Genomic DNA, 23,322 nt, shown 5'->3' on the forward strand with positions numbered 1-23,322 from the left:
AAATAAGTGTAATTTTAGTTTAACAATGTTCTGCCTCAGTTCATCATTTACACATGTGCATTAGACCTTCCAGATCACAGTGGATCTACAAATACACAAAACATTTAATAACAGAACACTGGTCCACTTACACTCACAGAACAATTTCAGGTTATTCACATTTTTTGTGAAAGGACACTTTGTGAATGCAAACATTTACGCATCATTTTAGTATTTTTACACTAAAACAAAGAGAAAAATGTATAGTTGTGATTATTTATGGGTTATTATGACAGTATTTTACTGGTTCTGATCCACTTGAGATCATATTGGTCTGAATGTGGAACTGGAACTAAAATAATTTTGACACCATCGATTGTTAATGTCTTCAGTGTAGTTTTTGCATTTCACAAATTTATCCCACAGGCCAAATTGGACCCTTTGGCGGGCTGGTTTTTCGTCTACTGACCATATGTGATAGGCCATGGTGATGGTCTACATCCTGGTCTAGATCGACCACCTCCAAGACCTTTGGACCAAAACCTCAGATCTACTCTGAGGCTACGTTCCGACGGTAATGATCTGAACGGAAAACGGAAAAGTAGTGTTGCATTCTCACTTTTAATTCTGCATTTAGACATGTGTTCTGGGGGAAAATCATGCAGACGGACACAAAAGTGTGTGACGTTTCCTATTTATAGATGTAGTTTGAACACCAGGTGGAATCAGCACCAAGACCCAGCGCCTGCGTAGAACCTTTGTACTTTTCTTCCTGTTTTCTCCTACAATCACAAAACAGGAAACAGAACATGGCAAAGCACCTCACAAAAACGGACAGTTTCGTCTGGACAGACGAGGACATGGTGTTATTACTTAACACCACGTTAGATTAAAATAAATAATCCAACATGTTGTTTTTTTTTTGTACTGACATGTTTCTGCGATGTAAACTCTATGCGACGAGAAAATACAGTTTTGTGTTTTTGACCCTTTAGACGGTGACGCTAGAGTGGAGCGTTTTTAAGATTTCCACTCTAGAAGGTGGTTTCACTTTTTGTGTGTCAACCCCCAAAAACACCATTGCCATCTAAACAAAAGTCACATCTGATCAAATATTTTGTCATTTTCACCTGAGAGCGTCGTCATAAACTGGGCCTAAGGTTCTGTCAGGTTTTTGGTCGTCCACGTCCTGGGGCGCCACTAGCAATCATGGGCCCCATGGAAGCAAAACGTTGTGGGCCCTTTATAAAACTCAGTGTCTTGTGTGAATTTGATGGAGCGGGGGGGGGCAGAAGTTATATACATGGGGTGCAGTCCATAACTTATGTAATTAATGCTGGTGTGAAACAAAACTGAAACTTAACATACTTTCTCCGTCAGAGTCTCGGCTTCTATTCCTCTCTTATACAGCGGACCTTACACAAAATTTTCCCAACTTCTAACCTGTATCCACTTGACCCCCTCCACTGCTCTATGGGCCCCCCAGGAATACTGGGCCCCATGAATTTGTCCTGTTTACTCCCCCTTTACGGCAGTGGTTGGTCGACAGATCTGCATCCAGGTCCAGGTCTAGGTCCATCCAACAGCATGGAGACATGTATCCACATGTTGACTCCAATCACAAGATGATAACTGTAAATCCTCGTCTTTCTACAACTTCTCATTAAAGTGGGTTGGTCTGATGTCGAGGTCTCAGAAGGTCCAGAGTCTCGGTCCTCGTCTTTCAGACCCCGGAGACTCCTGGCATCAGCGCTCCTTCTGTTCTTTTGTCCTCTGTCGTCTTGTGTCTCCTCTTTTGTGTCTGAACCCTTTGGTGGACTCCTCAGGATGAACCTGATCCGCCAGTCCAATCCCGCCCCCCGCGGTGACACCACCCACCCTCGGAGGTTTTGGGTGCTGGCGTGCTGACAGGACGCTGTGAATCGAGGCGTCCGTCCTCGGTTTGTCCCCGTGGGTCTTCTGTCCTGTGCTTTAATTGCGGTGTCATGTTCAATAGGTCGACCAATTAAAGTCCAGGATTTCAGGGGACTCCATGGGACCAGGACCGACCTGTGGTTTCAGATCCGTCGGACTGAACGGACTCGTCTTCCATTCATTGGACAAACACAGCTTTGACCTCATGGTTTTAACATGAGCCCATTAGTCTTTTATTTCTATTAGTTTTCTGGGTATTGTTGGGGTTCTGGTAGATGTTCTCCGTGGTTTCAGACACTGATCTACTGAAACCTACCAACGTCAAAATGAAACCAAGTCATGTTTCACTTTTTAGGATCAAAGTGGATTAAAATCCTCAGTGTTTTCATCACAATCACAATAAAATGTGGTTTTAATCTGTAACTAAAGGATGAAACTCTTTTTCTCAATACATGTTCGTCTTTCATGTCCAGATCCATCTCCAGACTTTGCTGGTGCTGTCCCAGTTCTGGTTCAGGCCTGGTTAAGTTCTGGTTAAATTCTGGTTCAGGCCTGGGTCAGTTCTGGTTCGGGTCCTGTTATATTCTAGATAAGTTCTGGTCCAGGTCTGGTTAAATTCTGGTTCAGTTCTGGTTAAATTCTGGTTCAGGCCTGGTTCAGTTCTGGTTCAGGTCTGGTTCAGTTCTGGTTAAATTCTGGTTCAGGCCTGGTTCAGTTCTGGTTCAGGTCTGGTTCAGTTCTGGTTCAGGCCTGGTTCAGTTCTGGTTCAGGTCTGGTTCAGTTCTGGTTAAATTCCGGTTCAGGCCTGGTTCAATTCTGGTTCAGTTCTGGCCCATCTCCAGCCCAGTTGGTACTGGACCAGTAGAACCATACCTCCTCATGAACTGTTTCTGTTTTTAACTGAACGTACTGACACGGTTCTGGTTCTGATTCTGTTCAGGTTCACCACTAACAGAAACATGTCCCTGAAGTATCTGTTTCAGTTTGTTGGTTCTATTTTCATTAAATCCTCACATGAGCCTCATGAACTGACACCAAACCTCTGTTAGAACTTCCATCCTTCAGCCTCCACCGTCCTCAAACTGAATGAAACAGAAATAAAACATGTTTCAAATCCATCAAATCTCAGCGACACAAACACAGATCGACTGTTGAAACTGACAGATGAGTTTCATACTGGACCGTCTGAGGATCTGTCTGTCATCCCTTATTTTCCAGCTCCTCCCTTTTGTCCAAATATGGTCACTTCCAGGTCCAAAAGAAACAAAACAGTGATGAGCAAGCAGAAAACTCAAACTAACAGAGGCTCCGCCCACATCTTAGACGGTCTGTGTTTGGATGTAAAAACCTTTAAAGGGTCTATATGTTCTATTTCTTCAGTCAAATAGTGTTTTACAAAATTATCCTCAAAGTTTTTACATCATTAAAATGAGGCTTTCCCCCAATCCTCTGCTACATAATAAAGCAAATAAACGACACAATGTACAAAAGATACAAACTTAACTGTTTTTCAGAAAGCAGACTGCAGATAGATTTAATATGGAATGTGACCCATAGCTAGGGATGCACCGATACCGATACCAGTATTGGGTATTGGGTCCGATACTCAGCATTTGTACTTGTACTCATACTCGTAAAAGTACTCTGACACAAACACACCGGTACCACTTACAACAGTGTGACGTTCACAGTTTAGTGCAGCAGGTACGAGGAGGAGGAATAATGTCAGCAGTGTGGAGATTTAACCAAATAAACCATGGTGACAAACAGTGGCGGCTGCTCGTCTTTCAGACAGGGGAAGCTCATTGTCGGCTTACATCAAAACAAAACAAAACAAAAAAGTCAAGTTATTTAAACATACATTCGGCCCTCCGTTCCTTTTTAAGAAAATGGTCAGAAACCTTATCGTACCAAGTAGGCGTCTTTTCCAGGGACTGGACCAGTGTCCTCTCTGCTTAGACTGCCTTGGCCCATTGTGTTGTGGGTGTCAGACTTCAGCCTTTTTAAACAGATGCTCCTTTCACTGCGACCGAGCCGACAGTTTGATTGATTTAACTATCTACAAAACGATATTAAACTCGAACAAGAAATGATTAAATTATGTAACCAAAACAAGAAAATGCTGAAATTATGTTAAATTGAAACAAAAAAAGTCCAATGAGTGTGTTTTATTTACAGTGCAAGAAATGAACGAGTAATTTCGTAGTGGTTTCTCTGATTTCACAGCAGAATGTGTGACAGTATTAAACTGAACTGTGTCAGTGAAGGAGTAGATCTGAAAACAGCTGTCAATCAAACGGGATTCAGCCTTTCGACTGATCCTCCAATCAGCACGTGGGATTCTGGGGTCCAGCCCGGCCAAGCTCCGCCCACAGCTCCATTCACCAACAGAGACGCCCGGTGTCCAGGGGCGGGACAACATTGTGGCATTTATCCAATTACCGTCCAGTTTTGAGGCAATGAAAAAAACTGTTCCACTCAGTCCCATTGAAGTCCAGAGACGGACACAGTCTACGGACAAATGCACTGAGCAGAGATGGAGGAGAAAACAGAGACACAGGAATGGAGGAGAAGTGAACAACATCGCATCCGTTGATTTGTGATAAAGCTGATTCTGAACGAACTCATCTTTAAGATGAACGTGTTCTAACACATTTATAGTCAATAAAATGTCAACACAACCGAACATATTTAACCATTTAATTTTCATAATTTTAGGGGAAGCTGGGCCTCCCTTGCAGTCTATGAGAAATCTCCACTGGTGACAAAGTAACGTTACAGACACAGATGGACGCAGCGTTCTGTCCGTCCTCCGCGTACATTCCATCTGTTTTCCAGGTGCTGGCAGATGTGTACCCAGACGGAGAATACCAGCGGAACCGTGGAGGTAGAGGATCTGTTCAAAGAGCCACGGTGTGAGTTAGAGACAAACTACTGACACGTTTAGGACAACTACCCTCATCCATATCAACATTAGTATCACATTAGTGTTCCCTCTGTCGTCTCCAGGTTTATTATTACTGACTTTCTTCTTCTCATAAAACTTTCCTCTTCTTCGTGGTATTTGTCCAGTATGGTTAATTCAGAGCGGCGCCCCCTGGTGGATTAACTGACAAACGCTCATTCCAACACATTAAATGTCAGTAGCAGCACTTTGTTCCAGTCAGACTAATGACAACGACAACAAGAAAAGCACTCGGAGAGCGCAGACCTCTGCCAAGACAGATCTGCCTCCCATGCATGTTTGTTTGTTTGTTTGTTTGTTTGTTTGTTTGTTTGTTTGTTTGTGTGCAAGATAACTCAAAAAGTTCTGGATGGATTTTCATGAAATTTTCAGGAAATGTTGATACAGGCACAAGGAAGAAATTATTACATTTTGGTGGCGATCAGGGGTGGGGGGGTGGGGGGTGTTCGCAATAGTACGATAAAAAGCCATAATTTTTAAATCATTAGCCTTAATCCTTGTTGATGACAGAGTTTCCGTTTACAGAGAACACAACAAACAAAGCAGTAACTTTCACTTCTGTCGGAGCGGACGACTAATGCTAATGTGTTGATGGTGGGTGGAGCTAATAGTCTCAGTATTTGGCCTTTGTGCGCAAACCCCAAAAGAAAGTGGAACCTCACAAAATGTTCCAAGTTCTTCATTATGCAACAAGTGGGTACGACTTTATTCTGTAAATTATGATATTTTTCCACCTGTTTTTAAATTACGTTGTTCTCGTAATATTATGGCTTTATTCTCAAAATATGACAACTTTTTTCTCATAAAAGTACCACATTATTTTCATCATATTTTGAGGTTGTTGTTTTTGTTTTTTTTTTTAACTACAACTTTATTCTCATAATATTATTGCTATATTCTCGTAAAATGATAACTCTGTATTCGACTTTATTCTCATAAAATTATGGGTTTTATCTCAATATTTTACGAGTTTATTCTGGTACTGACGTGTTTTTATTTCTTTTGTTCTTATTTATCTTATAATTCGATATAAAGTGTATGTGTGTATATGTGGATCCAGGCGTGGTGCATTCAGGTTCAGGTGTGGTGCGTTCATGTTCAGGTGCTTTTTCAGGTTCAGGTGATATCAGGTTACACTCAGGTGTGTGTGGTTCAGTCTCATCAGTGTGAGATGTGCAGACGCTGGACGACCTTCAGCTGCCTCTGGTTTGGACTTAAACCTCCAGTCCTTCCACTTCAAATATTAGTTCTTTTGTTGTTTTTTTCTTATAAATTTACATCATTAACCTCAGACACTATTCAACTTTTTGATCATGAATTTGTGAATTTCTTTCTTATAAATTCACATCTTCAGTTTCAGTAAATGTACAGGTTTTTTTCAGTAAATTTACATCATTAATCTGAGAATATTCAACATTTTTCAGGTAGATTTTTTTTTCTCATATATTGCTGAGTTGTTTCTTGCAAAATTATGACAATATCCATGATTTTTCTCCTAAATTTCAGGGTTAATTTTCTGTATCTTTACAACTTCAGTCTCTGAGGTTATTAGAGTTTTTCCTCATAAATGTTGGTGTGTCTTTAATAATAATAATACCAAGAATTTTTTTCCACACAAATGTTCATCTTTAACCTCAGAAAATGTTTTATATTTTCCTTATAATTTTTATTTATTTATTTTTATTTTTTCTTGAAACTGTCTCTTTAAGTTCAGAGAATTTTCCAGTTTTTCTTCATAAATGTCTGATTTGGATTCAATGCTGACGTCCAAACAGGAGGTGAGTGGAAAAAAACATAAATAATCAGAGCCATTGATTAGTGATTGATCATTAAATAAATGCATTAGTTTAATAATCGATCAGTTAGATGTGAATATTTCCTGTTTCCTTCATCTTCTGTGACTCTGAACATGTTGAACAGTTATTTTAGTGTAAAAATCTACTTTAATATTTAATACTTTAACCCATAATGACCCAGTGCTACTTTGTGTCAGTTCCCAAATTGTTTTCGTTCTATATTTGACTTTTCTTGAGTGATTTATCACCATTTATCATAATTTTATCATCTGTATTTTGCATTTTTAAGTGAAAATCAGGTATTTTCTTATATTTAATTAATTGATCATGTAGATGTTCATAACTGCTCAGATTAAAGTTGAGGGTTATTAAATCATATAACAGAAAAAAATGAAGAACAAGTGAAATATATTATTATCTGAACATAAAAACAAGTGTCAACAATCTCATTTTGTTCTTTTTTTATTCATTTTATTTTTTTATTTGTTTTTGTTAATTTTGGTGCCTCTTTTATTATTGTTTCTTCAATTTTATTCAGTTTGTGTTTTATTTTGCTCATGTTACTTATTATTTTGTTAATTTATTAATTTTTTGCTCATAATATTGATTACTTTGGCTGTTTTTGTTCATTTTGCTGCTTAATTTAGTCCTCATTAATTTGCTCTTTTAAAATTTCATTTTAGTTTTTTTTTTTTTTTTTCAACGTTTGTTTATTTGGAGATTTGCAGCAATTTGGCAATACAAACACTGTATCATATGTGACAAATCAATTGAAAATGAATTGTTGCACAATTTCCTTTTTTTTTTTTTTTTACATGTATACAAAAACAAAACAAACATACCCAAGAACAACTCCACCAACCTTCTCCTTTTCAGAAAAAAAAAAAGGTTCACATTTAGAATGTTGATGTGTTATGTGTTACACAAGGTAAATTACCGGACTGAAAAAAAAGAAGAGGACCAGGTGGAAAAAATACCATAAAGGTCAATCTGGAATAAAGGGGAAATTAGTTTTTCTGACTAGTTGAAACAGAGGATTCCAGATTTGTGAGAGTTTAGTTAATTTTTTATGTAATTATTTTGTGGATTTTTTTAAATTCCTTTTTGTTTAATTGCATTTATCTAATATTTATAAACCCAGTGTGTCCATCCACTGTCATTGATGCAACTCCATGGGTTTTACTGGTGAATCAATGTTGTAGAGGATGACGGAGTTTCCACGGTAACGACGGACCCTCTGAACATCCAAATATGGTCATATCTGATGACCATGGAAAGATGAAGAACTGTATTTTACACCAGTTATTGACATGGATTGATAGGATTAGTGGATGAACAGGTATTAAACAGTTTAGATCAGTAGATGGTTTAGGTTAAAGGTGGACGTTTGGGTCTTTAAGGGTTAAACAGTTTCAGCTTTAACCTGTTTCAGTGTAATGTTCATGTTTGTCCAGATGGAGGCGGAGCTACAGCAGATCCTGGACCAGGTCTCAGATCTGCAGAACACGAGGTGGTTTTAACAGAACCTTTGACAAACATCTCTTTTCTTCAGTTTTAGTAAAATTCTTGTTAAACCTGATGGTTTTTTATTGTTTTTTGTTTCCAACAGGACGAAGCTTCGTCAAACATCTGTAAGTTCACGACTTTTTTCAGCTCCATCGTCCGTCGTCTGTTTCCTGACGTTTGAATTCAGTTTTATTGTCGTCGTCCTGAATGCGTTTAAGGCTGAACCAGTTCAAAGTACATCAGTAGAGGTAGAAAACCATGGATCTGAATCATCTGGGTCCAGTTTGTCCTCTGAACATCAGCGCCCTCTGCTGGTCACAACGTCTGAGTCCAGATCCACATGAAACCACGAGTCCACATAAAACCACGAGTCCACACAAAACCACATCAGTCCACATGGAACCATATTATTTTTGTTCTGTCTTTGATTCTGAAGTTTGTTCTTACAATTGTAAAACTTCATCATCTCTGAAAACATTTATTTTTTTCAAACAAATTTGCATCTTTAATCTGAGAGAATATTCACTGGAGAACATCCATTATGCATGTTTTCTTAAATTTGTGGGTTATTCTCCTGTAAATTTACACTTTGAATCTTTGAGAATGTTGGAGTTTTTCCTCATAAACTTTCCTCATGAACTTTGGACTTTATAGATTCTATAAATCTTTCCATTTTATTTTATTTTATTTTTTCACATAAATTTCCATCAGAAAATCTGAGAAAATTGAGGGTTTTTTTAATTTATTTATTTATTTTTAGCAAATTTCAGACTTCATAATCTCTAAATTTTTTTTTTTTTTTCGTTCTTTAAGCTCAGAATTGTATTATAAAATTATTGCAAAATTGCAGGGTTTTTTTTTCTCCTAAAGTTACAAAGCTACTTTAAAATGTCTGTTTTATAAACTTTTTTCTTTTCCTCAATTTGTTCAACTGTGATTCCATGTGGACCACCTATGGGTCCGGTCCAGGTCCTGTAGCGGTCTCTGCTGGTCTTTGTGAGTCACTGCACTCGGTTCATGTGTTTACGTAACAGAACCTGATCCTGGTCTCACAAACCGGATCCAGTTTCAGTTTCAACCTCCTGCTTCTGTGAAAACCTGCAGTCCGTCTCAGTCCTGATCAGTCCAGGACCGGACCGGCTGCAGGTCCACAGGCTCATCCAGAACCAGCAGAGACCGTTATGATCCAGAGGGACTGCAGACTGGACTACATCCAGCTGCTCCAGAACCAGGTCCACAACAATCCAGATGTAAGTCCTCCAGGTCCAGTAGAAGAACCAGTCCGCAGTGGACCAGAACCAGGACCAGGACTAGGATGTAGATATGAGAGTCACTGATTAAATGACATTACTTATTTGATACAAATCATCTGAAAAACGTAATGTTTAAGGTTTGATTTAAACATGGTCATTTTATTAATAATGTCACTAAATCATGTTGAAGGACGTTTATGACTTTAAGAGAATATTCAGGTTTATTCTTATAGATTCATGAGGACTTTTTATGACTTTATAATCTATAGATTATTTGACTTTTTTCCTCATAAATTTACATCTTTAATGTCTGAGAATGTGTTTATTTGTTTATTTGTTTGTTTGGTTTCATTATGTATTTATGTTAGTTACACTTTTTTTTACTCCATTTCATTTACATTCATTATTGAAGGTATGATGATAAATATACGACTTCAGAACAACCACTGGAAATATGAGGGCCTTCACTTTACTCAGCTTTACCCGGATCAGTGGGTCTTAAAGAGTTTATGGAATTTTAAAAAACTATAAATCCGCTCTTTTCCATCCTCTGGTGTTGTGTTCAGGGTCACTTTGGTGTCATTCTTCTTCCGACCTTTGGATCCATCGATTTTAAAACCTGTTAAAGTCTTAAACGATAAGAATCATGACGCTTTTAACCCAGAAATCAACAGACTGGAAGAGAAGAACCTCCGGTCTTCAGGATAAAAACCTCCTCAGGGGTTTTATCCCGGATGAGCCCCCACAAAACACCTGGCTCGTCTGCTGGGTCATGTGATGGATCATGTGATGCAGTTTCACAGCGGATTCAGCGAATGCTTCATTTCAGGTGTGCTCTCTCTCTCTCTCTGTTTCCTCAGACGTTACTGGATGTGAGGAAGGAGGAGGAGTCAGACCAGGCTCCGCCCCCCAACAAGCTCCTCCCCTATCTCTGCTCCATCCCCAGCAGAGCCTTGGTGTCCCCGAGTCTGGGAGGGACCCCGGTCACCCCTCAGCTGACCGAGGTGAGAATCGGACCTGGACCAGGACCAGGTCTCGGTCTGGACCATGAAGCTATAAGTATTGTAATGATAATTTTTTTTAAGGTTCATTCTGTTCATATTCTTGTTTTGTTGTTTTCTTTAATTCATATAATTTATATTTGACGTTGAACAAACATTTCAGTCTAAAATGTTCTGATTTGGAAAAATTTAAAACAACAAATAACGTCTTTTAATTCATTTTCACCTTTTAACATCTTTTAAAAAACACATAAATCAATAAATAATCATCCAGTTCCTTCAACTTTAACAACAATAATAATGATTTGATATTGAAGGTAACCATAAAACCTCCTCAGACCAGGATCAGGACTTTGGACCACTATGAGGGTGCTAAACCTGTATCTGTTGGTCCCGTTTCAGAACTTGAGGAAGATCCTGTTTGGTGGAACCTTTCATGTCTTCAGCTACGAGTGGAGGAGGTCTTTGTTCCAGTTCAGAGACCCGGACTCGGAGATGGCCTACAGTCTGGAGACGGACCAGGTGAGTACTGGACCAGTACCGAACGTCACCACTTGGGGTCAGATCTGGTTCAGCAGTGACCGGATGAGGCTGTAGCTGCTTCTACAACCGCCAAAAACACCAGCGAAGAAGAAGGAAGTGAACAGCATCATCACCAGTTTGAAAGTTTTCCTGTCGACACATTTCACCTGAAATGGTTTTTAAGTCGACCCAACCTGAGTAACAGTAAAACCAGGACCAGGTTCAGGTTCTGGCTGCCTGTTGGGGATTTCAGAGAACCTAAGGAGAACACACTGTTAAATATCACTCTAAAAACAGTTCCAGTGTCCCCGCACGTCAGCGTCTGTTCTATGTGGATCAGAACCAGTTGAATGTGTGAGGTTGTCAGGTTCTGTTCTATGTTCCAGTCCTGGTTCTGTTCTATGTTCCAGTCCTGGTTCTGTTCTATGTTCCAGTCCTGTGGTCTGGATGCACATCAATCTAACTATAGAAGTGGGCGGGACTTTGACTGGAGGAGAACTCAACTCATCCAATCAAAGTCCATGTATGACTTCTATCAGTGACCAATAGGAACTAGACTGATATCTGGAACCATTTACATGTTCTAAACCATCAACATATGGACCAGTAGAAGGAAAGGAACATTTAGAATATTTTAAAAATTCACCAGAAATGTAAAAATCAAAAATTTCTCAAAACTGTGAACAATGTTTGTAGACAATGTTACAAGGAAGATACAGATAAAATCTGAAATGAATCTGAGCTGCAGTTTTGTTGAAGAAGATGTTTGAAGAAATTGCTAAGAAAGACAATAGTCTCTTTTCCATTGGACATCTGTGTAAAACTTTACCAATTTTTACTAAATGTTGAAAAAACAGAAGTGCGGAATATCGGTTTTTCCATTAAATCACAAATGCGATGATTTGTTTATTTATTATCACGAGATGACACAAGAAGTCATTCCATAAACATGGTGACGAACGTAAATATGGTGTTGATTTACAGATATATTCATTGTTATTATTATTATTATTATTATTATTATTATTATTATTATTATATATTACCCCTCTGTCTCGTACTAAATTAAAAAACAAGTCCATTTCCTGGTGTGTCCACACATACCACATCATGTTTCTTTTAAAACTCTTCTTCTTCTCTTGTTGTAACATCTGTCAACATCCGTTTTTTTTTTTTTTTTTTTAATTCATGTGACTAGTTGCGTAAAAAGGTCTTTCCATTGCAGTTTTGCATGATATACCATTTGTGCTACACCCGAAAAACCACCTCTTGCCAGAATTAAAAACTTCAAAAAAAACCTTACTTTTTAATTGTTTTTCCATTTAGTAAATTTTTATACGCAAGTTATAGTCACACAATTTGAGGGTCAATGGAAAAGCGACTCATAACAATGGACAAAAAAGAGATTCTAATTTTTGTTTTTTTATTGCAATTTATTTAGTTAGTGTGGACTTAACATTCATTATTACAGTATAAAGGTTGTATTGATGTACATCAGATTAAAATTATACAAAAATGTCAGTAAAGTACACATGTGGACTGGTCCTACGGTGGGTTATAAAGGGTTAACAGCTGATGAAGTGGATCAATGAAGGTGTGTTCAGGTGTCAGTCTCACCTGTCCAGGTGTATTTCAGGGCGGGGCTCGGCCCGTTCAGACGGTGGTCCAGGCTCGGATCATCAAACACCTGCTGTTCAGTCGACAGACCGGCGCTGAAGGACGGACGACGGTCCACAGGTGAGGACGAACCACGTGGTCCGGTCCAACACCAACAAACAACACCCGAAGGCATCACATGGGTTTGTCCTGTCAGTGAATGTAACATGGACCTTATCCAGAAACGTGGTCTTTGTCTGAATCTGAAACTAGTGACGAGAATCAAACCAAGAATTCACAAAAAAAAACCCTGAGATGAGTCAGATGAGGTCGAACAGAATCACCTGAACCCTGGTCTGGGTTGAAGTTTTTTAATAATTTTGTGAATTTGTTGAGTTTTTGCCAGAAATTTGCCACTGAATGATGAAGAATTTCCCTCGGGATTAATAAAGTGTCTGTCTGTCTGTCTTCCGTCCGTCCGTCCGTCCTCTCATAGATTAGTGTGGCTATAATCTTAGACAATACCAACATTTTTCCCATAATTGAGTTTTATTTTCAAAATTTACAACATAAACCTCAGAGATTTCCAGTTATTCTTAGACATTTATGACTTTACGACATCAGAACCATTTTTTTCCTCATAAATGCTGACTTTAATATTTTACTTTTGTATTTTTATTTCTCCTCCTTCACCACCTGAACATTTCATTTTTCAGTGAATTGTCTTTAAAAAAATGATCTGATTCACCTTTATCAACGTGTTTCCACACATTGCGTCATGTGGTATTGTTCTGAGGTCACTTCCAACTCCTTTTTTCGTCCTTCAGTCTTCGTGACGTCAGTCGGCGAGACCAGGAGAGGGCGCTGGCGGCGGCATTGACCGATAGCCTCTGGTTGGCCGGTCAGGAGATCAGCGCTACCGTTACCTTGGTAACCGTTGACTACTGCATCCCCCCTCCACTGGACTACAAACTGGACAACTTCACAGAGAAGGTACCTGCAGAACGGGCTTGGTCCGATGGGTCGCATGACCAGCGTTAACTCAAACTGTCTATTCTTCAGCTGCAGCTTTTCACCTTCAACGACAAAGACGACGTCCAGACGTTCATCCTGCGACACATTCACTGTGTGAGTCCGAACCCTGACGACTAAAATAAGACAACGACGTTGATCAGGTTCATGACGTGACTGGTTGTGTTCTAGTTCACGGAGGAGGGAAGTCACGGCGTCGTCCTGTTCCTGTACAGCCTCATCTGCTCCAGAACTGTGGAAAGGTAAGAACCCTGATGCTCTGAACCCGGTCCCAGGTGACTCACCTCCAACCAAACCCCAGGACAGGGCTAAAGAGGAGGTTGGATGGTGGACGGGTTTATCTGAGACCAGTGATCCACATGGACTCACCTGAACTGATCTGAACATGTTGATCAAAAGTCAAATTAATTCAGAATCCAAAAAGTTAGTTCAAAACTGGAACAAACAGAGAACAGCAGGTTTTCCACGACCCTGAGGAGTGAATGGATTCAGACTCTGTTCCTGATGGTTTTATCTACGACCAACCTGAACAGTTTTATGATCTGGAAAAAAGCTTGTGTTTATTGTGTTATTTGGGATTTTGATTAATTTTCTAAATATTCTTATGACGTAGACATAAAATTATGCAAATATGAACATTTACAGTGGTGAAGGTCCACAACAGGACCTGGTTCATTAGATGGAACCAGGTCAAGAACCAGAACTTCCCTTATGGTAACGACTCCTCAGGAACATTTACTGGAATTGTTCTTGAAATGTTACCAAACACAGAACCCACTAGAGGTTCATGAGCAGAACCCATGTGTCTGGGTGTGAAGATGCACGAGTGAACGGTTCGAAAACTGAAAGAATGATCTGACTTGAGTCCAGGTTTGTCCAACATGTCTTCAGTCTTTTCAGGACAAGACGATTGCTGCGTTTCCACTACGTGGAACCGGCCCGACTCGACTCGGGTACCAGGTCCTATTCCTGGAGACCGTTTCCATTACAGGATACTACAGACTTTACAGTACCTGGATGTCATAGTGATGCGGCACGTTACTTCCGTGTCGTCTGCTCAGAGTTGCTGATAAACTCATTCGTTGCGTGTTGTCTCGTCAACCTCATGCTGAATTTTTACATCTGAACCTCCTCGACCAACCATGGTGTAGTTTTGCGGTCTGTCATTATGTGGATTAACCTACCGCTATATTTACTGTAAACTTCTGCATCTGTTTTTTGTAAAACGGCGGGTCACAGAGAAAACTCCCTGACCAATCAGTGGTCTGCAGTGTTTACACGTCACGTTTTAGTGTCTGTTCCCCAGTCCTGGAACCTCGGCGGAGGTGATACCAAAAAATTAGTACTGGGTACCAGATTCCAGGTCCTTTTTCACAATGGAAAAGTAAAAAGCCTGAGTCGAGCCAGTACCACATAGTGGAAACGTGGCAAATGTGAACTATCATGTCTAGGAGAAGCTGCTATGATGTGAGATGTTTAAAGACCCATTAGACATGGACTTGGCTTAGTCTGTAAAGCCCAGGAGGTTCTGGTCTTCACACAAACCCTGTCCTCTTCCTGTCAGACTGAGGGACGACCTGGACTCGCCAACCTCTCACCTGTTGCACCTCAGATGGGAAACCTTCGTCTGTCGCCAGGTACAAGGTTTGGGACTCAAATCAAAGACGTATGAACCTAGCAGGTTCTGATCCACCTTCTCCATCTCTGCAGGCTTTGCTGAACCTGCTGTTGACGGGTCGAGCCAGTCCCAATGTCTTCAATGGGACCGTCCACCTGGATGAGGACGGGCGGCCTCTGCAGCACCCCCTGCAGGGCGTCCTGAACCGCTGCGACGTCGGGTTTCTGACCTGGAGTCGGGAGCAGATGGAGCGCGACCGGCTGCCTCAGGTAAAGTCCAACCACAGGGAAACACCGTCTGAAGGTGGAATTACCCAAGTGTCACAGGTGACAGCAGTTTATTGTTGAGCGTCTGATCAGACCGGATCATGTTCACATTCATCAGGTTCTACATCAGATCATCTTCTTGCTCTTTGTTCATTGGTGGTAATGAAACACTCGTTCACTGTTCACGTGTCTGGTGTCATCTGAGTCGGATCTGTGCTGGTCCTACAGGTGGGCAGCATGTTGAAGACGCCCCGGTTCCCGGTCTGGGTCTGCTCCATTAACGGCAGCTACTCTGTTCTGTTCAGTCCAAACCGGTCACTGCTGTCGGACTGGAAGACGGAGCATCTGTTCCACCTGTACCTGTGCACCGGGCAGAACTCGCAGAAAACCACCACCAGACTGACTGTTGGTATGGACCGGGTTTAGACTGGATAAGACTGGGTTTAGACTGGGTTCAGACTGCATTGGATTGGGTTTAGATTGGGTTGGACTGGGTTTAGACAGGTTTGGATTGGGTTGGACTGACTTTAGATGGGTTTCACTGATCCAGAATGGGTTTGTACAAGGTTTACAATGGGTTTAGATAGATTTGGGCTGGTTTGGACTAGTTTTAGACTTGGTTTTAACTGAGTCAGGACTTGGTTTTAATTTGGACAGGGTTTAGATTGGACTGTTTTGGGTTTAGACTTGGTTTGGACTTGGTTTAGACTGGTTCCTGTTTAACACTGTGGTTCCTGGACAGATACCCATTCTCACCACTGGGAGGCCAACTCGGACCCAGACCCAGAGAAGAGGTTCCCGTCTCTGGAAATGACCATCAGGACCAAATGGGACGGAGCTGCCATCGACTGGAACGGAACCACACCTTTCTACTGATCACCTGACAGGAAGTGGGCCGGCCAGGTTCTGTTCTGGAGCTTCGGTCCAGATGAACGTCTCCTAGGGATATTTCCATGTTCTGGTCCAGATTAATTGGATTAATTGTTGACTTTTATTCATTTTCTTTCATATTTCTTCATCATTTTTAATTCAAATGTTTGTTCATTTCTTTCAGTGGTTTTGATGGTGGTCCATCAGTTTGTCTGAACCAGAGCCATCAGTTTTTCATAATTTATTTTATTAAATAAATTCTCTGATAAATAATGTTGACTCTGGTTCTGGTTCAATGGTTTTGTGTTGAGGGTTTTTTAATGTGGGTTTGTAGGTGTTGCAGGTCTGGTCTGTTCTAGTCTGGTCCACTTCCTGTGTCCAGTACTTCCTGTTTGATTTTGGGTTCAGCTCCAGGTCCTTTTCTGCATCTGGACCTGGTTGATTAATCCAAATCTGGTTCATCTACGTCCAACCTCCTTCAGGGTCTTCGTCTTCAGATTCCTGGAGGATGTTGGAGGGACATGTCCACATTTGTGCCTTAGACATTCAGACTGGACCGGGAATGATCTGAACCTGCACACGAATCCATGAACGTCATTAAATGACAGCTCAGACTGAGACCGATGAGTCCAGATGGACAGAACCAGGGTCAACATTAACGTCATTCAGTCCAAGATAAACAAGAATAAAAGCAACAAAACATCTAAAAGTTTATCTGGATGAAGACGATCAGTGAGAAAAATAAACATCAGTAAAAATAGAACAAATCTGTCTTTTATTGTTCAACAAGCATTTTACACCGAGAAATAAAAAATGTACTTTAAAAAAATCATCAAAATAAAAATACAGAAAAGCTCAACGTCCTCCAGTTCAAACACAATCTGAACGTTTTCTGACTCAGTTTTAAAAAGTTTAGAATCAAATGTTGGTCACCATGTGGTCCTGGTTTAGAGCCAGACCTGGAGACCACCAGGCCATCAGAACCCCAGACCATCAGACCAAAAGACCATCAGACCCCGAACCTGGAGACCAACAGACCATCAGACCCCCAGACATGGAGACCACCAGACCTAGAGACACCCAAACCTGAAGACCCTTAGACTCCCAGACCTGAAGGGCCTATGAACCCCAGACCTTCAGACCCTTTAGACCTTCAGACCCTCAGACCATACCGCTCCACTGTAGTGAGGTGTAGACCACGCCCCCTTCAGGCGTGGCAGAGCACAGCAGGACCGTCTTCTTGACATTGGATCCGAGCCGAGCCACTGTCAGGACGTCCAGCAGACACATGGACTCGTCCAGAGACAGACAGATGGCGATAAAGTGGGAGTGGAAACGCAGAGGGTCACCTGACCAAGACAGAACACGGGTCAGAGTGTATAGCGTTTAAAAAAAATTAACAGGAAGTGGAATTTTAAAGCTGCAGTATGTAGGAATTATGTTCTAAGTAATTGTAAAATTGCCTTGACTGTCACCAGACATTAAGGAATCATGTTCATTTCAAATACTGATCTCACTGACAGTAGTAGTCCAGCCAGAATATGTGCCGTTGAAAAGCTCAGTGTCAGCCCTGAAATGATGTTTATGTTGACATTGTGTGTTTTGGTCTGATGCCCCGCCCATCACCTGTCTGCTAATCACAGAGTCAGAAGCCTTTCAGCTCCAGGTTGCCAGTTCCCAGTGAGCTGCAGCTGGAACATTTCTGATCACAAATGTCTGACGTTATTAAACCTAAAAGGACTCTTATTATTCCCAAATACATCGTGACAAAGTGAGAAATAAAACAAGGAGATGTATAGGAGATGATTTAGAAACATGGAGACGGCTGAAAGAGAAGAAGGATCTGAAGACCGACGCCGGCCCTGCCTTAGTCTGACCACCGGTAAGAGCCACTCAGAGCCGGTCGCGGCCTCTTCACCTGGTCCCTTCTTCCGAGGCCGGGCAGCAGTCTCTTCTCCTGGCCCCGGTGAAGAGACTGCCGGTCCGGGACTGGTGAACAGACCAGGTACCGGTGTAGGACTTGTCTCTTGCCATGGTAGCTCCTTGTAGTTCAGTGTTTTCTGTGGAAGTGACCTGTTCATTTAGCGGTGTGTAATCCGAACGGGGGGGGGTGCGGGGGGGGGTGTTCGGTCCGTGGTTTGGTCGGGGGGGGGGGTTCGGTAGCTCGGTGTCTGTGGTTCGGTCGGGGGGTTCGGTTGGTAGTTTGGCGTCTGTGGTTCGGTGTGTGTGTGGGGGATCAGTAGTCCGGAAAGTGTGTGTGTGTGTGGGGGGGGGGTTCGGTAGTTCAGCGTCCGTGGTTCGGTGGTGGTGGTGGGGGGTGTCGGTAGTTCGGCGTCCGTGGTTCGGTGGTGGTGGTGGGGGGTTAGAGCTCCTGAATCTTCGCAAATTTTCATTTGACTGTGCAGGACGTTTGTTCTGGCCTGTTATATATTAAACTTATGTAGAGTAAGTCTGGTGATGATTTTTTTGTATGAAATTTATGGTGTGGTGGCAAGGATTAGAGGAAACGCTAGTAGTGGATGCTCATGCGGGATCTGGCAACCCCTAGCCTGGGGGGAGGAGGAGAGGATACCACGTTCTACAGTATTTTGAATGTAATTGCAGTACCAGTTTTGGCCACAATCCTACATACTGCAGCTTTAAGTTATAGCAAAAGATAAAACTGACAAAAACACATAAAACATAAGCTCAGAAGTAAAAGTAGATTAAACGTCTAAATGTCAGAGTAAATGAGCTGACCTGGGTAGACCAGGAAGTCCCCTCCGAACTTCCCAGCAGAGGTCAGGTAGAAGCCCCGCCCCCTGAGGTCTCTGAACACCTGGTACTTGGCCTCGCTCTGAGGACTGACTGGGCCCCTGGGGGACCGGTCGGCCTGCAGGTAGACCCGGTCCTCGGGGCAGTAGGTGAGACCTGCCCGGGCTGTGCTCAGCTGGACCGCCAGACCCGACCGGGGGAAGGTGAAGTGGTGGTCCAGGGTCTCCAGGTGGCCACGCAGGGCCACGTGTTTGGACTCTGAAAGGACCAGAACCAGGACCGTCAGAACTGAGCTCCACTAGTGTAATCAGCTGACTGTCTGCTGTCGTCATGGTGACGGCTGGGACATGGGCGGTCCTCACCTGTATGGGGCGTGGGCGTGGTCATGGCCCTCAGCAGACTGGACTTCTTGTCCTCCAGAGCCAGAACCGTCTGCTCCTCATAACTCCTCTGCTGAAACTCCTCGTGCTGCTGCACTTCCTGGCAGAGCTCCGCCCCTTCAACAACCTGAAGCAACCAATCAGATCAGACCAAAGTCAAATACAGGTTCTATAGAGGGTATGCACGTGACGTCACTGTGGTTCCACCCACTGAGTGGCAGAAAGAGGGAGATGAGTGACAGCATTGGCTTCAATACTGTCTAAACTGAAGAACAGTATTTAATCAAAAATGGGGAAAAGCTGTTGTGAGACTGATTGTATGAACAGGTTCTTAAAGCAGTTGGAGCTATCGTTTTACAGACACCAAAAGACCAAGAAAAGAGAAGCAGATGGATCCACAAATGCAGGAAACCAAACCTAGATCTGTGGATCCTGTTTGGTGTCAGCTAACAATAATTTATGCTGAATATTTGGGTAAAATCAGACCTTAAATGACCTATTGTTTTGGCTAATGTTCCTTCTTAGTGCAGCTCTTGGTTTCATGATCAGATCTTTCATGGTTTTTGTCTTCATTTGGTGATTGTGCACCTTGTGCTCCTACATGATTAGTAAACTAACTGAAACTGAGGCCAACCTAGTTTTTCAAATACGGGGGAACTGGAGAATAAAGCTACGACGGAGTATTAGGACCACAGAAGAAAAGAAAAACACTGGTCACTACGAGAATAAAGCCATAAAATACCGATATAAAACCCGAAATTTATGAGAATAAAGTTGAATACAAAAATAATCACAATGTTATGAGAATAAAGTCGTACTTGTAAAAAAAAAAAAAAAAAAAAAAACCTGATAATTGAACAAAAATGTCATTACGAGATTAAAGTTGTCATATTCCGACAATAAAGCCATAATATTATCAGAATAATGTGTTAATTTAAAAACAGGTGGTGTAAATCTGCTAATTTCCCAGAATGCAGTGGTGCCCTGCTGGTCCACAGCAGTAGTATCTGTGTTGGATAAAGGACTGGATCTGAACTAGACTCAGTAAATCTGCTCAGTCCCAGTAGATCATGCATATATTCACTGGGGTCAGTCCACGCTCGACTGGAAATGACCTTTGGATCAGCTGGTTCTGGGCCCTAGTTCTGGACCCTTTGGATCAGCTGGTTCTGGGCCCTAGTTCTGGACCCTTTGGATCAGCTGGTTCTGGGCCCTAGTTCTGGACCCTTTGGATCAGCTGGTTCTGGGCCCTAGTTTTGGAGCCTTTGGATCAGCTGGTTCTGGTCCTAGTTTTGGAGCCTTTGGATCAGCTGGTTCTGGGCCCCAGTTTTGGAGCCTTTGGATCAGCTGGTTCTGGGCCCCAGTTTTGGAGCCTTTGGATCAGCTGGTTCTGGGCCCCAGTTTTGGAGCCTTTGGATCAGCTGGTTCTGGGCCCTAGTTTTGGACCCTGGTTGTCAGTCCTGATGAAACCATGTATATTTGTTTCAGGTCCAAATAGCGCTGATCCCCTCCACCCTGGATCAGGTCTGGATCCTCCATTTGTGTCCACATGTCAGTGTTCATGAACCACTTGTTCTTTGGTCGCTCGTACAGATCCATGTCCAGTCCAACTGTCCTTCATTTAATTTCATATTTCACATGTTCCTTTTCTCTGGCTGTGTTTACTGCTGTACTCCGTCATGTTGAGCAGGTCGGTTTTTGACACTCAGTCTGACTTAGAGGGGCGTGGCCTGGGGGGGAAGTAACGTATGTGCATACCCTGTATAACGACAAATCAAACGGTCTGACCTGATACAGAAGACGATTCCCTGAAACGGTGAAGAAAATGAACCAGAAGAAACAGGATTAAAACGATACAAATAAATACATGATGAGATAAAACATAACTGTCAAAAGACTCAAAGACTAAACTCCTCCTCTCCTCACTGACCTGTTTCCTTGTTGCCATGGCGATGGCGCCCTGTTCTCCCAGAAGCCTTTGCTCCTCCTGCAGCAGCTGCAGGGGCCGTCCCATTCGTCCGTTCTGTCGGGGCACCCGGGCCAGCGAGCCCACCAGCGCCCCCACCAGGCCCTGCCCCCTCACTGCTCGGAGGTCCTGCATCCTCCAAAGCAGGGGGGTGGAGTCAACCAGACTGACAGCCACCACATGGGACTGAGACTCCGCCTCCTGCTCCTCACTGATCTGGTCAGACATCAAACCCTGTCTGAAAGAGGAGGAGAGGGAGAGAGGTGACGGACGGCGGTTACCTGGATCATCTGTTGCCATGGTAACAGACACTGACGATTCAATTAGAACTGTGATTGTTATTATTGATCGAATTAATCAATATTCAACCGGTGGACAACTCGGATACATAGATGGAGACTCTGGACATCAGCTTTATATGGAAGTAAATCTGTCTCATCAGATGTTGAAATATAAAAGCCACTGAATTTCTAGCACTGAATTATTTCACTCTGAAATTAAGTATCTGAATATTTTGCATCTGAATTTTTTGGTTCTGGATTTTTTTACATCTGAATTTTTTTATTCAAAATTTATGAACATAGTTGAATTCAGAGCCAAAATATTCAGATACTTAATTTTAGAGCATAAAAAAATCAGTGCTAGAAATTCAGTGGCTTTTCTACTTCAAAATCTGATGACACAGCTTGACTTCCACAGCTTTAGCATCATGTTAGGATCATATTGAACAAATAATTTGGAAAATGATTTAATTAATTTTTAATATTAATTATTGTTCATGTTGTGTTTATTACTGATGGTGACTGAGATCAACAACAACTGTGGGTTTATCATTTATGTCTGAATGAAACTAGATCCACAGAATCTGAAATGAACTCATTCACTGACTAGTCTGGAGATCACGTGACCCCGTCAGGACGCGTTTACGGACACACTGAACGATTAAAACTAAAAATTCAGACATTACCAGCAGTTTGCTCCGTTCACAGACACACATCAGACAGGTGAAGGCTCGTGCAGGTAAACAGGTCCACGTGGATGTTTGCTCTAATCACCGGGGACACGTGCGCCGCTTCCTCTCGCTCCGCTGTGTCGGAGGTTTTACGACATGCCGTAAAAAGAGTGTCGGTCTCCTTCACCTAATGAAGAACGTAAACCTGACAGAAAGAGCTCCATTAAACAACAGGACCCAGAAACCGGACACACGGACGACGTTCACGGCTCACGGTCCACTTCCGGAAGGGGAGGAGCTACGGGATGCCTTCACGGACTGTCGGAATCCCCGGATGTGACAGATCCCGCCTCACTGAGGAGATCAGGATTTTTATCAGAGCATACATTAGAATATGAAGACATTAATTATACAAAAGAATATTCAGCTGTTATATCATCACAAGAATGTGACACGGGATGTTTGGGTTCATTAGCACAAATTAACCAGATCAGTCGATATTTAAAGTCATATTAATAATCAATATTTCAGTCTGTTAATAATCCATAATTAGACCTAAATAAACTGCTTCATATTTGTCTAGTGTTGGTATCATACAATACAATAAATGATGTTTCACTGCTGGTTTAAGTCGTTTATTTTAGGCTACATTAAAAGTATGACTGACCTCAGATCTGTGTCTTGTATTAGTTCAACACTAGATACAAATAATTTTAGTAAACTTAAGTGTTTGATCTATTTTGTCAATTTTTTAACATCCTATGCATTTATATATAATATAATATATTTATAGTTAGAGACCTGATGACACATGTCCAACCTGATGGACAATGAGTCCATTCTATTGTAAAGCCATGAACAGTCAGAGCATTTAGATTTTTAACACCTAAATCATTATTTAACATTTTTGACATTGTCATTAATCACATTTTTTTAGGTTTTATTTAATATC

The 23,322-nt window shown here is 41.8% G+C and overlaps 2 protein-coding genes across 2 annotated transcripts; one reads left to right on the forward strand and one right to left on the reverse strand.

Annotated features, from left to right (window-relative positions):
• Window positions 1–9,203: 9,203 nt before the first annotated feature.
• On the forward strand, window positions 9,204–17,099 carry mindy4b (MINDY family member 4B). Its single transcript, XM_030153160.1, has 11 exons — window positions 9,204–9,410; window positions 10,274–10,417; window positions 10,817–10,936; window positions 12,573–12,673; window positions 13,360–13,525; window positions 13,595–13,660; window positions 13,736–13,806; window positions 15,129–15,201; window positions 15,275–15,451; window positions 15,677–15,857; window positions 16,191–17,099. The coding sequence occupies exons 1-11, from the start codon at window positions 9,342–9,344 to the stop codon at window positions 16,322–16,324; spliced, it is 1,302 nt and encodes a 433-aa protein (XP_030009020.1). The 5' UTR covers window positions 9,204–9,341; the 3' UTR covers window positions 16,325–17,099.
• tsen34 (TSEN34 tRNA splicing endonuclease subunit) lies at window positions 17,079–23,123 on the reverse strand. Its single transcript, XM_030153159.1, has 5 exons — window positions 22,386–23,123; window positions 21,383–21,656; window positions 19,435–19,579; window positions 19,058–19,330; window positions 17,079–17,667 (listed from the first exon to the last, which is right to left on the reverse strand). Exons 2-5 carry the CDS (start codon window positions 21,644–21,646, stop codon window positions 17,480–17,482), a joined length of 870 nt encoding a protein of 289 aa, XP_030009019.1. The 5' UTR covers window positions 21,647–21,656; window positions 22,386–23,123; the 3' UTR covers window positions 17,079–17,479.
• Window positions 23,124–23,322: the final 199 nt, after the last annotated feature.

Source organism: Sphaeramia orbicularis, chromosome 13 (assembly GCF_902148855.1).
Source record: "Sphaeramia orbicularis chromosome 13, fSphaOr1.1, whole genome shotgun sequence".
Taxonomy (NCBI): Eukaryota; Metazoa; Chordata; class Actinopteri; order Kurtiformes; family Apogonidae; genus Sphaeramia; species Sphaeramia orbicularis.